This window comes from Pleuronectes platessa, chromosome 18, assembly GCF_947347685.1.
Source record: "Pleuronectes platessa chromosome 18, fPlePla1.1, whole genome shotgun sequence".
Taxonomy (NCBI): Eukaryota; Metazoa; Chordata; class Actinopteri; order Pleuronectiformes; family Pleuronectidae; genus Pleuronectes; species Pleuronectes platessa.
The window spans coordinates 14,885,953-14,903,894 of NC_070643.1; the positions used below are offsets into that span (position 1 = coordinate 14,885,953).

Below are 17,942 nucleotides of genomic sequence, written 5' to 3' on the forward strand. Positions count from 1 at the left end.
GTTTGCCTTTGAAGGGCTCTCGTGTCGCTGTGTGTGTGTGTGTGTGTGTGTGTGTGTGTGCGTGCAATGTGCATGTACTGTATTGTGTTCGTCTCAGGTGGCGAGGGCTGACACAAAGACCAGGCCATTAAAAGATAAGGGGGGACTGAAACCTAACCCTGTCTCCGTCAATCACTCCCCCAACACCACTCACAAGCGCAAGCACACACACACACATCGTAGAAAGACAAAAGGTGACTGGCCGAGAGTGAGGGACAAGGGGGGTACTTTCAGAGGTGTGAGGAGAGGAAAGGGGTGAGAGAGAAAATGCAGCAATGATATGATTGGATGAAGGAAGGCTTCACTGCCTAAAGGGCACATCTATGTCATTGTGATTTCACTTATTAAAGATACCGATCTGCTCATAATCTCACTCATGTCAGTCAGAGCAATGCAAAGTTCAAGGTGTGTGTTTCTTTAGTGTCACACTGAAGCTGAAATAGTAGCTACAGCAGCACTTGTCCACAGAGCTGCTATATTGGTCCAAACCACAGTTTGCTGACAAAGCACCGAGTACGAGAGACACGCTGTCATGGCCACTTCTGGCCACCGGAGGGCTCAGTGCACTGACTGTGTTCAGGGAAGCCTCACTTCTCTCTGTTAAATGATTTGGTCTTTTGGAAAGAAGGATGGATGATTTGAGGGATGAGGAGAGAAGGAGATGATGAGGTGGTTTATTAGATAGTGTGCTGGGGAGGGAGGGAAGGAAGGAAGGAAGGAAGGGGGGTGGGAAGGAGAAAGGGAGAAACAAGAGAACAAAAGAGAGAAGGAAAGAGAGAGAGAGAGAGAGAGAGAGCGAGAGAGAGAGAGAGAGAGAGAGAGAGAGAGAGAGAGAGAGAGAGAGAGAAATGAAGAGGAAGATGAACAGAACTAGAAAGACATGAAGCCAAAGAGAAAAAATAGAACACACACACACACACACGCACACACGCACGCAGGCAGGCAGCCAGAGACTGTTCTGGAGTGGATTTCGGTCGCACGTGAGCGGGGAAAGGGGAGGGAGAGGGAGGTGGGTCTAGATGACATCATGTGTTGCTATAGCCCAGCTGAGGCCTGGCAGGAAGATTTTTAACAGGCAACATCTGCAGGAGCCAGCCCTGAAGAGAACTAAGGGGGGTTGGGGAGACGGAGCGAGAGACGGAGAGAGAGACGGAGAGAGAGAAGGCCAGCCAGAGGATAGAAGACGACAGGAGGAAGTTTAACCCTTGAAAATCCTGCAGAGATGACGGAAGAGATGGCACACGTGGCATTGTTCTGTTTACTACATCATAATGATGACTGAAGAGAAGTCACACTTTCACAGGTGATCACGGCCACATTTCTACCTCCTTTGTCAGGACGTGATGAATGAAGGCTTTCACTAACAGCTCTGACAAGCTCCTTCTCTAAAGTCTAAGAACACATCAGGACGACAAAGGCCCCGCGTGGACGCTGATGCTCGGCTTTGTGTTCCCTTCAAGGAGGTTTCAGATGCCGACACTGAAGGCGTCATGCAAATAGAAAAAAGTTCAGATATTCACTTTGTGTGTCGTGAGTATCGGGTTGTGTTGCATTTGCAGCTCGTTTTAAATTTGCATGCATCGTGTCAGTCTGCTTTTCTTAAGTAGCAGTGCATTGAGCTCCCAGTTTGATCGCAGGCAAACCGTCTATCATCTGCAGCCATCGTTCATTCCTTGAACAGACTTATTTAAGGTGAGACCAGAGCACCTAGACGATGAGGAAGAAAGTCCTCCGTCCCCTCCGCTGTTCTATTAGGACCGGATCACATCATGCCCTGAGCAAGTTGACTTTAAAGCAGCTTGAGAAAGGTCACCATAGGCTGCTGCTTATGAAACACACAGCGAAAAAACTCCTTAAAGGGAACGATACACAGCAAAAAAAAGGCATTTAATCAAAGGGCATTTCCCTCTTATTAGATTGCTAGATATATATATATATATATATATATATATATATATATATATATATATATATATATATATATATTCACACATGTATTGGGGGATAACTGATGATGCCTGAGGACAAACAACAACACAAGAACAGTGCAGAGTTCTTTTGAAATGAAGCCGAGTCGGCTAAACGCTTTGGCCCTGCACACCCCACCTGTACTCACTGCTGCGTGCAGCTGCTTTGCTGACACTGTTATTTAATTAAAATGGATAGAATCATATTGTTTTATAAAAAAAATGTCCTGTTCCGGCGCTTGCATTTTGTTGATACAAGCTACTATTAAATTAGGGAGAACTAGATCACGTTGAATTAATTTATGATAATGCCTTTACCCTTCGGTTTTATACACGAACACAACCCATAGTTTATTTAACAGCTACATAATCACTTAACCTTTTATATGGCTTAGCCTGTATTTTCACAGTGTGTAAACGTGAACGTGTGTGTGTGTGCACGTCGTGAACACACACACCCACTGTTCATGCTAATTGAAGAGAGAGAAAAAAGCACTAATCCTTCCAAATGAGTGGAGCCATGTTGTCAAGGGCAAGATCCGTCTGTTTGACACGGGAACAGAGAGAGCGACAGAGAGAGAGAGGGAGAGAGATAGAGGAGCGTGAAGAGAAAATGAGTGAAAGACACCGAAGGAGACGGATATATTAAGAGAGAAAGGTGGAACGAGAGTGAGGGAGGAAAAACAAAACACACAGTAGGAGAGGAGTCAAAAGAATCGTGCAGGATGCCAATGATGGATTGAAAAGGAAGGAGAGCGAGTCCAGAGGAAGAGCTGCCGAACAAAGACCAGTGAGTAAGTGAGGCTGAAGTTTGTCTTGGCAGGCGGTCGCTCTCATTGAGATTCATTGTTGGTTTTACTGGACAATTCCAGCCACTTTAAAAACCCGAAACACATGCCTGAGACTTCATCGGCAACAACAACAACAACAACAACACTGCCGAGAGGCTGGAAGTCATCGAGGCGGAGGAGGCAAATGGAAGAAGGCAGAAAAGAGGAAAAGGACTAAAGTAGAGGATTATAAGTGAGAGAAAGACAGAATAAAACATACTGCCCTCAGCAGACAATTCTTCTTGATTATAACAATGCCAGTTTTCATACTAAAGCTACATCTACCCCTTTCTCCCCCTCCTCTTCCACTTTGTGGGGTTCCTTGAAACCTGCTAAGTGCCATAGAGGGAGGCAGGCTTTTACAGCCCCTAGCCGGCACGGCTAAATATAGCTGCAGACACGGCAGGACAAAACACAATCATTACTCTCCCAGACACGATGGAGAGGAGAAGAGAGGAGATGAGAGGAGAGAAGAAGAGAAAAGAGAAGAGAGGAGAAGAGAGAGAGAAGAGAAGATAAAAGTGAGCTAGACAAGAAGATAGGAGCAGCACGGAGAGAGGAAAGTAAAAAGGAGCAGAGTGTGGAGAAGGAGGAAATGAGCAATAAAAATAAAGTATAGGAGGGAGACGAGACAGGCAGAAAAGTGGAGGAAGATAAAAGGAGAGGATGTGACAGATGAGTAAATGACACAAGGAGGAAAAAGAAAGGAGGATTTCAGATTAGCATATTACATATTGCACTTTAAGATTTCTCCAGTTGTATTGCAACTAATGCAAACCTTTGTCATGCCTTAGAAACATCCTCACGCCTTCCACACATGCTACTGTCACACTTCACAAGCCCTCATAGGGAAGCATTGAAAAACTTTCTCTTCTCTCCTCTGAAAGCGCAGCATGGATTCTCCTGTCCTAACAGTACCTGCTTGCGCAGCTCCTCAGCAGCTCTCCTCGATGGCAGCCCGTTGGCCAAGCCTCGACTGCTGGCCTTGGCCTGCAGCTCCCTGGTGTGCTCCCGTGCCTCCGCCCGCTCGCTGCGCTCCCTCAGTAGGGGCGGAGGCGGGGGTGGAGGGGGGGGCAGCGGCGGGGCAGGCACCTCCCTGCCGTAGGTTCCCGCCTTGGGCCTCGGACTCTCCCTGGTCCCTGCTTTACTGTGGCCGTTGAACACTGGAGGGGGGGGGGGGGGGGGGGGGGGAGAGAGAAACAGAGAAATCAAGAGTGCTGCCTTTGTGATTTCTAATTAATTCAAGGAGAAAAGTGACATCAGATTATGAAACCAATAAATACAATAATAAACTTATACTCTTAAGAAAATAAGAGACTGTGGAAGATTACATACATATGCTATGTTTTTGCAGGCTACCGTTTACCTGTGCCAACGCCAATCTGTAGACACTCTCAAACCCCCCCCCCCCCCCCAAAAACCCACTGTGTAGAATGGCTTATAAACCCTTGGCACCAAAACCACAAACGACCAAGTGGAAAAGCCCACACAAACATTGGAGTGACAAGCTCTTGGCTGACATATAGTCCCCCAATCAGTAAAATATGCATGATTTAAGGCGTGCATGAAAACGCCTTTATGCTACATATCAATGAACCTGTTCAAAAATGAACGTGGACTACATCAACCCCCCCCCACCCCCCAGGGATGATGCTAAGCGAGCCGAACAGCAGCGAGGCAATTAACATTCACATTCGGCAGCCCTCTCTCTCTCTCTCTCTCTCCTCAGATTTTATGAGGGTCAATTTGGAGTTTCGTGGCATTTTAATATCAACAGGCAACAGGCCGAGTGGAAAGAATGACAAGGAGGCCATGGCACAAGCACACACACACACACACATACACACAGTGCAATACACAGCATATACAGTGAGGGTGTTAGACGATCTGTATGCCCTTCGGAGAATCAGTGCATGTTTGTGTCTGCAGAGCTTTTCACGTGTGTGTTATATCTGTGTGTGCGAGCGCCCGTGGGTCTCCCAGGCCTCCGGGGGCCATGAAAAATGGGAGGAAGGAAGCCGGACATTTTGAGAAGCGAGCTAGGCAAGAAAAGTGAGCTCAATAAAAGCTGTTTAATTTAGCTCTGTCAACATGGCACATGGCCGAGAAAGAGAGAAGGGGAGAGGAGCGGAGAGACCGAGCGCTGTTGAATGGCCCACAATCCGGGGCCCTTCCTGTCTCTCTTTACCTCCCAGAATAAAATGTTTCTCTCTCCGTCGCTAATTATATTTCTTCTTTTCCTCAACTGCCTCACCCTCTTGCCTCTCCCTCCCTCCCTCCCTCCCTGAGAGCCCATACAACCCCTGCTTCTGTTTGAGAGCGGCCCAAAGCTGCATATTAAAGTGTCACGTTTGACACCAATCTCAAAACAGCAAAATGTACTAACCTAGGTGTGTGTGTGTGGGCGCCTGAAATCCAGTATAAACACAGTCTCAACACTGCAGCAATGACCCAGTCTTGATAGGGTGTGCACACCTACTTATGTACACAAACATCCGATTCCGTGTCCTTAACCCCCTCATCTCTTATTGTCCCCCAACACAGTATATCTGCTTATTTCCTTCTTATCTATTTATTTAGCATATCACAGTGAAGGCGCCAAGCTGCTTTGCAAACAGCACTGCTATACGAGATAAGGGGGAAGAACACATCGTCATCGTCTGCACAACAAGCCTGGAGTTGTTCAAACAGGTCTCACTGTCCTGCAGTCTGTGCACCTTGTGCAGAATTCTGCAAATGTACAGATTGTGTTTCACGGCGCAGCTACATATGTTCTTATGAGAATGAGAGAGAATAAGCAGTTCACTCTTGAATGAACTACACAAAAGCAGTTCCGCTACAGAGACAGTTCAATTCAGGCAAATCTATGGACCTCTCTCTGTCTTCCTCTCTTAATCCCACCAGTCTCTCCTCCTCCTCCACATTCCACTTGAGGATGACAGAGTAAAGAGCTGAGCAAAGCGTTCACCTTTTGAACCTTTCTAGCCGTGATTGTGCAGACTGGGGAGGAGGGAAGGTGGGAGGGAGAGAGGGAGTGAGTGAGTCAGGGAGGCCGGAGAGGAGGACCCTTGTTGGGGGGGGACTCAAGGCCGGAAGGATTGTGTGTCTCTAAGGAAGGGAGGACCTCCAGGTTCAAATAGTTCCTCTAATGCTCCGTAGATTCAACTATACAACACAGATATCAGAAACGTGTCACGTGCCACTAAAAATAAACATGTGACACAAGAGTTGTCAATGTTAGGATTGCGTACGAGTCTGTTGCCAAAGGCTCAGCTGCACACATTCAATTTCCTAAATGTTGTTCACAAGTGTGTGTATTCATCCGAATGTCTATGTGCCCCGAGGGTGGTTCATGTGCTGTCACTGCATTGTGTGTGTGTGTGTGTGTGTGTGTGTGTGTGTGTGTGTCTGTGTGTGTGCAGAGGGCCCAGGACAGCTGTTGCAGAGTGTGCATAAACACCTTGGTAGGGCTTAGCTAGCTAAGTGTTAATTGGGGTGGAAAGACTCGATGAGCTGCTCTGCCATCCCATGTGACTTATCCCATCTCTGCAGTGGAAAACTAGAGTGCAATCCCAGGAAACGACTCACATGCACGCACAACTGGGGGATACACATGCGCACACACACAGACAAGTGCAACTACTACTCTGTCTCCTGTCACATGATTCATTCTCTGCTCCTGTTTATCCCGAGTTATTCTCTTCCTCAGTTTTTCTTTTCTCCCATCTTCCACTCTCTCCAAATCTTTCCATTCCTCTGGAGCTCTTCTGCTGGCGCATCATCATTCACTCCTCCTCTTCTTCTTTCTTTGTCCTCACCTCTCTCTTCATCCCTCTCTCTCCCTCTTCTTCATCCCCTTCACAAAGCTTATTCTTCTCTTTCTCTGCTCCCTTAACTCTTCCATCTCATCCCCTTGGCCTCAGACAATTAATACTGACAATCCCTGTGGTGAGAGTCACTAATTGTCCAGTTTGTGACGACAGGAGAAATGTGTTAGTGACAAAAACATGACATGCTTTGTTCCAGGCGCTAGTCCCATCCTTACCATGCCCATTGAGCGGCTGCCTAGTGGGGAACTTGCCCTTGCGTGGCGTTGAGTGGCAGGAAGAGGAGGCCGAGGCTAGGCTGCTGCTTCCGCCGCCGCTGTGAGAGTGGATACCACTGCCATTCCTCACCTCCTCCTCCAATTCCTCCTCCTCTTCCTCCAGGTCGTTCTCCTCCTGGGAGCTTCCGAAGTAGGCCATGTTGTTGGGCAGGGCCGCTGAACCTGAGTGCAGGGAGGTGGAGAAAATGGGGAGACGATAGGGACAGGGAGGAAATGGGGGAGATGAATAATCATGAGGTGGGTTGGGGGAAGAGGAAAGAGAGGGAAAGGAAGAATGAAGAAGTTAACACACAGATTCACTGTAGGTCAAGTAAAAAAAAATACATGCATCCCTTTTATATTTCAATCTCAGACGTTACACATAAATCAACATTAACGCTTATGTCGCTGAAGTGTTTACGGATAGTCGTGATTGTGCACCAGTTTTTTCATGTTATTATCCCAGTTGGTGGCCTATTGAAGCTTTGCAAATCACAGCATCATTGTCGCACTCACACACAAACACACACACAGCACAATGTTAGTAAGAAATACAAAGCAATGCAGAATTTGTACCCTGTCTGAATCGGGCTAATCCTATATCACGTCTAAAATATGACTGACCTTTTTTTTTTTAAATGTTTTTTAATCTTGTTATCCCTTCATCCAGTCTTTTGTTCTGGTTTTGATTTCTTTACTAATAGTAGCACTGGTTCAACCTGTATCACAGGTGATAGGGAAGTAGAGGGGGCGACTCTGCAGCACATTCTGATACGTAGAGCTGAAGCCAGAGCATTAGGAGACATTTCACATAGCCTCGCCATGTTGACAGCTTTATTGAGACATATATATATATATACACTGTATATGTGCTCAAATATCAAACTATCAGAGTTACTCAAGAATCCAAAGAGTCTGACTTCCTCTTGCCGCTGAGCTAATCCCAAATCTGTCGCTTTCACTCTTCCTAAACAGGATTACTGTCAATCTCTGCCCCTGTTGGAGAAGAAAAACGGATGTTCTCTCTCTTTCCTTCTTCTGCCGCACTCAATCAGTTTCATTGTCATCGCCGGGAGATCCAGAGCGATACGTGCTGGGAGGAGGTGAATGGAGTTTGGCAGTGGATGGCCTATAATGTTACTACCTCGGTTAGCTGAATGTAGACGCACGCTCTCGTAAAAGGTCATAAAGCCCAAAGCTGTGTTATTAAATCTCATAATGTTGCACCCGTAAATCAGCGTGCAAACAGCTGGTTCAGCCGTGCAGATGCGGGAATCTGAAAAACACTAAGGCGGCCTTGTGGAGAGCGGCAGTAGAGACTGGCACTGTGAGGTGGATTTATGGTGGAGTCCAAAAGTCTGAGGCCACTTTCCCATCAGACTTTTGGACCCCAGCATTTACACATACACACACGGGCAGAGTCATATATAGCTCCATGTTGTTCCTATTAAATTGTATCTTGCTTCCCTATGCTTCCAGAAACACCATAAAAAAACTGTGACAAAGTAGCAGAAACACAGCTTGTTACCAACACTGCATATTCTTTATCGTTAGCCATGTACCGCTGAGAAATAAATGAAGGACATAAACTTTTCCTCAAACAGAAATCTTGTGTATCTGCGTGCATGTTCATGAGGCTTTGAGGGACTCATAAAAGGCTGGCAAGGTCGTCAAAATGCAATTATTATTAATTTGTACAACTAAGGTTCGTAAATGTCTAACAGTGTGTTTTTGATTGTTAGTTTATATAGGAATGTGTGGTTATGCAACATCTTCATAACTTTGATTAAGTCTGGCTGTTTACGAGCAGGAAACAGTGGATTTTATGAAGTTGTGAGACCTTTATGACTGAACCAGTTGCATGGCCTGAGCAACTACTGTGGTTTTTATTACCCTTTTAGGGAGGTGCAGTGTTTAAAGGGCATTAATGAGAAGCAATGTGTGATTATATGTCAGTTAGAATAATTTTAAGCTTCTGAAAAACAGACGGAATTCATTTAGTCCGCATGGAGCTTTACACAGGACCTAAAATTAGAATTAGATGAGCCAATTATTTAATTAGCGCACTGGTTATGGGGGGCTGCTGGATACTTATCTTAAGATTTTACACACTCAATACATTATTAAGTGGCCTAATTGAAATAAAGAGATAACAAGAATGCGGACATCAAAATAATTAAATTTTCGATTAGACTTACACAAGGTATATTCATGATTGGAACAGAACAGTAATTAGTAATTCACAAGGTTTTTGACATTGGGAGTTGGATCAGGGGCGAGGAGCCTGAAGCCTATGAGACAAATTGAGCCAGCTCTGGAGACGCCTCATAAATACAAAGAAATGTCATGTCCGCTATTAATTCTTTCAATGATAAATGAAAATGACATAAATCAGCAGATTAAAATGTCCTCCAGGGTGGTGCCTTCCAGCTGTGTGCCTGTCAGGTCACAGGCAGGGTTAACAAAAACACATTACATGTCATTGCTGAAAAAATCCTGGTAAATTGTCAAGAAAAGTAGATGCGGAATAAATAAAAGACAAGCCTGTGAGGAAAAGGGCCAATCTGGCCATGTGTGGTACTGCCGAAGGTGAGGATTTGTTAGTTTAAAAACAAATGTGAGAAGCTTCGTAATTTTCATCACCACAACCATCTGACAGCAGACACCTCACCATAGTTCCAGTCACTGCATCACAGAGGTTAGTGTAATATATATATATTCAATATGAGTATGGCCTGTGAATAATGTTATCCACAATTAAATGACTCTTGATAAGAAAAGAGATTCCCCGCCTTTGATTTAGCGTAAAGAGAATAAACCCATTCATTAGGCCATGAGTGACAATAATGCAGCCTTGCACTGACACGGCTGTGAGAATAATAACTGTTTAGGAACCAACCCTGTGTAATCAATATCTGTGCAATGTGAAAAACACAGACACATTTGCAGTACAGAATTTGGCTTGGATATACTAAACCTTTGTTTGTGTGTGTGCGAGGGTGTGTACGTGTTTATGAGGATACACTCAGCATCTAAAAGACATCCTGACTAAGCGTGGGCTTTCTAATGATAGAGGAAAAGATGTGATGCAAGGCTTAACTGCTGTTAACCAACACCCCACCGACAACACTGCTGTTGAATACTGAAACAATGGACTTTAAAAAGCCCCCACTGCTAAATAAAGTTTAAGAGAATACAGCGGTGCAAAGGCTGGAAAGTCCCTGTTCTCTCTGCACATTGTACATAATGGTATTTGATGGCTTTCTCCTTTTAAAATGAGAACATCAAGTAATAAACAAATCGAAATCATCGCTCCCTAAATCATTTTCTCTTCTAAAGAACAAACTTCATCTTTGAACGTTGCTTCATTTTCATTTAAAAGTTCGCTTACAACTGTTATTGGCCAGTCGGGGGACCTGTGGTATCCACATGTCACTTCACATTTATTTTGCAAGCTTAACTTAAAATATCATAGTCAAATAAAGGCTTTAAAAACACTTTAAAGTAGAGCGAGGTAATAATAAATCTGGTTGGGCCTTGGATCACACTTTTCACACAGCAGCTCTGCCAGTTTCTAATGTCTCCTCAGAGAGTGGGAGGGAGAGAAAAAAAATATCTGTAGCTGCCGTAGATTCCCTGAGCCGATAATAATAGAGTTTTACCTGCTCTCTTTAACTTCTAAAGGAGGTCTAGAGGGCAAGAAGTCCCCATTTAATACCTGTGAAATATGGCCTTTATATAGCCACTGTTATATAGCCACATGGTCGGGTCTATTCCTCCGCAGGCAGAGAGATTCTCTCACTGCACCTGGCAAGTAAGTAGCTCCGACATCAGCCTTTTGTTGTTCTCAAATAGGAATCAGAAAAAGTGCACAGAGCAGTGTCACGTTGAATCACTCTAATTTTCCGGCTTTCAGTGGATCAGGTCTTGAGGGGTGAGTGACACACATACGAACCAGTGGTGAGGTTTTGCCCCAGTACAGAGAGAGGGCTGGTGCCTTCCACAAGAAACGTGCACAGCTACAGCTACTTACTCCCAGTGTTTCTAATGGTCAGTCCGACTGTTACAGAGATAAAGTCTGTATGAGATAAAAAAGAGAGACTAAGCAAATTGATGATTTTATGTTATTTTGTGACAACGATGCTTCCTCGTAAAACTGTGTCCGGACCAATTAAATTGTGCCGGGCATCCACAGTCTAATTTCTCCCCCTGTTTCATGCACCTAAAGATGAGCAAACACACCCACAAACCCAGAGCAGGGACACCTCATTTATCTTTGGCGACAGTGCAAACACTCCTCTCTTAGACCAAACAAACACACCGAGGCGGCACATACACACACACACACACACACACCGGCCCAATCAGCATCTAATGACTCGCATCATTAGCTAAATGGCTGTAATTTACTGCCCTGAACAGGGGTCAGTGGGTAAATGGCAAACAGACCTCAGGGGCACCCTGGGGCAGAACATGGAGGGAGATGTGTGTGTTTGTTTGGGGGCAAACGGGTGCAGATATGAACAAGTGAGAGCGCACAAACCCAGCAGAGGAAGTTAAGTTAATCTAGGTGAAGGTTGTGGGTTTGGGATGAATGCCTTCAATACAAGGCTCTCAGAAGTTCAGACAGAGAAGTGTTCATATGGAACAAAAACTGAAAAGAGGAAGATGTGAGGCCAGCACAAGTGTTTCCAGCTACAAATTTTAAAACCTCCACAATAAGTCTGGAGAGGGAGAGAGAGAAGAACAGAGGGAGAGAGCAACCCTGTCCAACAGATCTATTGGTCCAATACAGACCACAACAGTAGTGTCAGCAATGCTTCTGGGGCCGATACAAGAAATTTACAGAACCCATCTCTGGCCCGGAGACGTGAAATCCATCAGCTACACACAAACATGGTGAAATAACACAACTTTGTCCTCCACCGAGATCTCCAACAGGGCTCGAGCCCAATCCCCCAATTACCCCGTCTTTTCATCCACCTCATTCCGGCCGCAGACAAACCATAATTAGGTCTGAAAGAGTCTATTAGGATTGTCATTTTTAACAGAGCGGGATGGGGAGGGGGCATAATTACAAACCCTCCATTCTCTGGCTACCCTTCTTTTGTCCCCTTAACTGGAACTGAAACAATGAGGACAATTTGAATACTCAATCAAGAGGGTTTTGCTGTCACTGGGACATATGGACGTGTTGACTTGGTACAAATTGCTGCAGGAAGCGTGAGTGCAAATGTAGGTTTTCTGGTTCGGGGAGGAGCGGTTATCTCGCGCAGCCGAGTCGTGCCAAAAACTCTTCATCCGTCTTTTAGCAGAGAAACAGAGAGACGGGAGAGGATTAGGGATTACATCGACCAATTGACATTCCTAGATGTCAGCAAAACCATTAACCCCACAAACAGCGGCTCTGCTCTTGGAGGAGAATGCAGAATCAGTTGTTGTTGCGCTACCAATTTCCACGTGGCATCATCGTTGGCATGGGATGTCACACCTCCGCACAAACAGTTTCCACGTTTTAATCAAAATGCAATCATACACTGGAGGGAGAGAGAAGCACCTCTTGCCTGAGGGAAATTCACTTGAAAGACACACGAGTAGCTGTTGGATTTTAAATTCTACTCCCAGATGTTTCTAGTTAAGCAGGGTTCTGATTATATAATTTAGCAGCACAGATATAGGTCCCGAGCACGATTCTCTGTATTCTATATTTGTCCCACACACGTGTGATCACGCACTGGGGATCCGAGGTCTTTGGTTCACTAGGTCAGAGCTTCAGGGGTTATGTAAGCAGAGCAGAGAGGCTGCCCTCGCTGAACCTGAGATAGAGAGGCACCACGCTGGGTCTGGCAGGCGCGATCGAAGACCCGGAGGGCAGAGAGGTAAACACAGCAGTGGTGCAAAATGTAAACTGGTAAACTGGCACGCAAGCACATGCACACCGAAACGCAGGGAAAAAATATATATCACACTGCAGGAAAATAATCTTATTTAACAGACCCATTTCCAAGTGTGTGTGTGCAGACAGTTGCTTATCGACTCCCTTATCTATTCTATGCCGGTGTGTATGCTCTGTGGGGGGGGGGGGGGGGGGGTGAATGCACATGTGTTGTTTAACTCGTTTCCCAAATGCATGAGTCAAATAGTAGAAAACAAAGATTAGCAATCTTCTGAGTCAAATATGTTCAAGACAAATACGTGTTCTCTTGTTCCTGAAAGATTGTGCTCTCATTATAATTAATTAGTAGGTTTCTCACATTGGAATGAAACCCTTGTTATAAAGTGGAGGAGGCAGCTCCTCTCAGTGCTGCCCTCAGCCTGCCAGCAGCCGAACTGCACCCTCCAGGTTACCAGAGGCAGACAGGGCCAGAGGCAGACTGTCTGGCTACCACCCAAATGGCTTTCTCCATGGATATAAACAGCCCAACTACAGGCCTGGACCACACATAAACACCATTCTGAGCACGCTGGCGAGGACTGAGCACTCTGGTTTGTGTGTGTGTGTGTGTGTGGGTGTGTGTGTGCAGGAAAAAGAGATGAGCAGTGAGATAAATACAGATTATAAGCCCTAGACAGTGTGGGTGGTGAGCGTATACAAGTGTGTGCATCCTTCTATAGAGACAGAAGTCTTGTTTTTCACTTCTCTTTCCTGTTACTCCCACGTTGCATCAGAATAATCTGGCACCCCTGCTTGCCCCTGAAGGAATTCAAAATAACTCCTGCTCAGATACAGTAACAATGCTTCCACCAGCAGCAGCAGACAATTCAACCCAAATTAATAAAATGCCAACAATTACAAGATCATTAGGACGTGGGAGCACGATACAAAGTTAGCTGAGATGCAAGGGTCCTGCTTTTGTCTTTCTTTTCTTGTCGCTCACCTTATTGCTCCAAACCCGTCATGTTTTACCTACTTTTATGTGTCTGTCAGAATGAGTGATGATAGAAGCCTTTGGGTTGGATGCGTAATGTTTACCAGATAAGATAAGCAAATACTGCAGACGGTGTGTGAGTTGTGTGGGGGGTGTGGAAGTATGTGTTTACACATGGTGAACGTTTGACCTGGGACGAAACCCAGAAATCACCACTGATGGGGGGTCGGGGTAGAAATGTGGCTAAATGCCCCATTTAAGCTATAAATAGTCGGAGTCAAATTAAAAATAAAAGGGGGACATAATGGATTTGACATTTCTGTAATAGAGCTAGTAAATCTGTCAGAGGTATTTTGGGAGCAGACATGAAGGAGCCTGATGCGTGAGGGGGTCAGATCACCAGAAACCTAAGGTGGGGGTTTGGGGTTTCAGACGGTATCAGAGACCTGAACCTCTTTGAAAAGATCAACCAGGCTAACGGACGTCCTCACAGGCTGCGTCGCCTCAAACACCCCGGCCACTGAGTGTGTGCAGGTACACAAGAAGACACTAACACGCACACTGGGGCAACATCAGTGATCGGTGTGGAAGACACTCAGACACACAACCTTAAGGGCTCTGCTGACATTCTCCCATGTCCCTGTCTTGGTAAAGGTCCCAGCATATGGGTCACATAAGAGGCCAAGGGATAAAAACAGAGCGGCCCACGCAGGAGAATGTCATCCTCACAGCATGGATCACACACACAGGTTTGCACAGCTATTCTTACAAGGTCTTTGTATTGACTTCCATTCATTGTGGACAGCCTTATCACAACCTTATCCAAAACTTGAGCTGTGACCAATTAATGCCTCAGCCTGAACTTAACTTAACGACCATTTTACCTCTGACATTAACTAGGACCTCGGGAATGCGTGTTTACCAAATTAGGACCAGGCTCATTTTAACAAAACATTTTACACACACACACACACTTGTCTCGCTATAGTTGTGAGGAGACTCATTGACGTAATGCATTCCCTAAACTTTAACCATCACAACTAATGCCTAACTCTAACCTAATTCTAATCTTAACCTTAAAACCAAGTCTTAACCCTCGAAATGGCTTTTAAACTTGTGAGGACCGGCAAAATATCCTCACGACTTCATAATGTCCTCAGAATGATGTTATTGAACCACAACTGGCCCTCATAACTATAGATAGTTATAATGTGCAAACACACCCACGCACAGCTAAAAAGAGTCTATAAATAGGCGGTAAAGCAGGGAGCAGCAGAGTGGAAAAAGCCCGGTGGAAAACTGTCCAATCATTAGCTTAGCAGCCCAACTCTAAACTTAGCAGTAGCATTGCGGTGGGGTACAGCTGATCTTACACACAGGGACCAGAAACAGGATCACAAAGCGCCGTTCCCGACCTTAATTAGAAAGAAAGAAAAGCAGCGAAACTGAGTCAGGACCAGCCACCTGCACCTCATTAGTCTGCCACCCCGCGTGCAAGGGGTGGGGTTACTTCCTCACCCTGAGCTTAGAATAATCCCGACTTCAAAGAATATGGTACATTTTATCATTAACCTATGTAACATCATGGCCTATATATGCAAATCTAAACCCGTCTCAACGAAGACTTCAGTCACTTTTAGAAACCTCCAATTAAAATGTTCCTGAATGAGCCCTGACAGGTTGAAAAGACATTCCATGATGGGAAGTCGACGTATAGCCACCGCGTCCCAACAGACTGGAATCTAAATTTGCCTCCCCTGAATCTTTAGCCTACTTTGTACGACGGGCGGAGGTTAATAACGATAACAGCAAATTAATCTGAAGCAAAGGGGGGGTTTTGTCCTTCCAAATGAGTTAATTCTGGTTGCGAGGACATGTTGAAGAAAAAAAGGTGAGTGGGACGTTGAACAAAAAGGATTTAACATTAAGATAGCATTGAGAAGTCACAGCCAAGGTTGTCTGAGAAAATTGCCCAAACTTTTTATTATTCAGGCCTTGAATATGAAACTGCCTCGTCTTTTGTATTCCACAAGAAAAAGGACGATTTTAAACAGACCGGAATGGAAATAAAAACGTCCTCTCAAAATGTCCTGAACCCATTTGATAACAAAGCAAGAATATGTCTGAAAAATCCACCGTGTGTTGATGAAGTTTCTAAAAACACCTAGAGGAGTTTGATGAATAAGTCAAATTGGCAAGACCATATTCAAGAGCTTTTGGCGTTAAGGGATTGTCATGCTACAACCTCAAGCCGTGTTCTTCATATGCAAAAGGCTAGTTTGAAAACAGATTTACTGATGAAACCGTTTTTTAAAGAGGTTTTATCCAGGCTTGAGTTTATAAAAAGTTCTGAGATCGGGGGATTTGTGTCTCTGTGGTCTTGAAGTTTTCTGATAAGCAGAAGTTAAGGAGCTGTGATAGAAAAGAAACTTTTGTCCGTGTGTGCACCGGCCGGCAAAGCATCGATCATAAGAAACTTGAGAACTTAATTAACCTCAGAAGTAAAGAGAACAGGGCTTGTGCGGTTGCTGTAAGTATCGCCATGTGAGTGTGTACATGTGCACGTGTTAGGAGTGTGATAGTGTCAATTAACCCAGATAATTTCCCTTGTTAAATCAATCCCAATACACAATGCTGCAGCCTCTAGCGCACACACACACACACACAGGAAAAACTGCTAATTCCTCGGCTATGGCTTTTACAGTTCATTTGACATCCAAGGTGCTACATAGTGTCGATGAACCTCGGGTTAGTAGTGTAGGGTGTCGACTGTGCCACTACACTATGCATTCACAGCTGCTGCGGTAGAAGGTGATAGGCAGAGTGTTAAAGAGACAGAGAGTTGTTGAAAGGTGGGAGGTGGAGATGTGTGAGCTGATGAAATGCAGGATAATCTCAGCCTCGGGCAAGTAGACAGCTATTTGTAGTACGTGTGTGTGGTTTAGTGTGTGTGTGCACGAGCGGGTGGAGGGTGATTAAATCCCGATTTAATAAAAGTTTTTACATACACTCTCTTGGATGCTTATGTGTGCATCTTTATGTCAAAATATAACTATAGAAATAGAAATAAAGAGCCAAGTATTCAGGTTTCCTTTTAGATTCTCATAATGAGACGCTGCAGAGTAATGTCAGCCCTGACAGGTCTTGGGAAGGCTGCGACCTGATGTCTGCCAGTTATTACTCTGGCTATTAGATGCTTACATATCGCAGGCCAATGCAAAGGCAGCTAAACAGTAGCAAAACGCTGTCCAGCCTCAGAGGCAATAAGAAGCAGGGACCTTTATAAAACTGCCTAACGTTCAAACAAGACGTATCCGCTTGTTCAACAACAACCCCCCCAGCTCTACCCTCGCCCTGTAAGCACGCATGTAATTAGGTCTCCATCTGCTGCGCTCCGCCGCGTCTTACCTCTGAGGCAGAGGAAGGTGAGGAAGTCCTCCGTCTTGGGCTTGCGCCGGGACAGGTCGTGAATGGAGGGCAGGGACGAGGACGTGAGCAGCGGGAGGGACGAGGAGGAGGAGGAGGAGGGCACCGCGGGCAGGACGGCGCTCAGGCTGACCGGCTCGGCCACCTTGACGGGCGTCGTGCTCGGGGAGTTGGGCTGCGACTGGGCGAACTTCCGCTGGGCCTGGAGCCGAGGTCTGAGGGGGGGTAGAAGAAACAAGGATGTGATGAGTGGCAGATAAACAGACGAGCATAGAGGCCTACAACTGAGAGGGAGGGCGGCCACGACAAGACCGCCATGACTACTGGAGATAAAAGATAAAGTTCATGATGTTATGCTCTACAATCACATAAAAATATGCACTATGGTCTTATTAGTGTAATAAATCACTGATTTCAAATTCTCACAGTAATACATTATGAAATACAGGACAAAAGTCAAATCAAGCCTTGTGTAATTACAACAGATTTCATGCACCCAGTGTGTCGTAAGAAGCAAGGGGTGTGGACATCATTTACACATTACACACTCAGTGAGAGGAAGCCGTCTGCAGCTGATTAAAACCACAATCGTGCACTTTTACACACTCTCACGCACACTTCCTGTGGCTCTGTGTGCCTGTTGTCTCTGTTTAGAGTGGATCACGGAAACAATTAACCTGTAGTGAAGAGCGGATCGAGTGTGAGCTCGTCACAGGCGCTCGGATGC

At 45.4% G+C, this 17,942-nt stretch overlaps 1 protein-coding gene across 1 annotated transcript in view; it reads right to left on the reverse strand.

Moving 5' to 3' along the window:
- The window catches only part of jarid2b (jumonji, AT rich interactive domain 2b), a 30,237-nt gene extending 12,887 nt beyond the window's left edge, over positions 1 to 17,350 (reverse strand). The window contains exons 1-3 of the mRNA XM_053447115.1: positions 17,198 to 17,350; positions 6,882 to 7,103; positions 3,755 to 3,999 (exon numbers count right to left, since the gene is read on the reverse strand). Of these exons, the coding sequence (XP_053303090.1) occupies positions 3,755 to 3,999; positions 6,882 to 7,080 (444 nt within the window). The 5' untranslated portion in view covers positions 7,081 to 7,103; positions 17,198 to 17,350. The remainder of the gene's footprint in view (positions 1 to 3,754; positions 4,000 to 6,881; positions 7,104 to 17,197) is intronic.
- Positions 17,351 to 17,942: the final 592 nt, after the last annotated feature.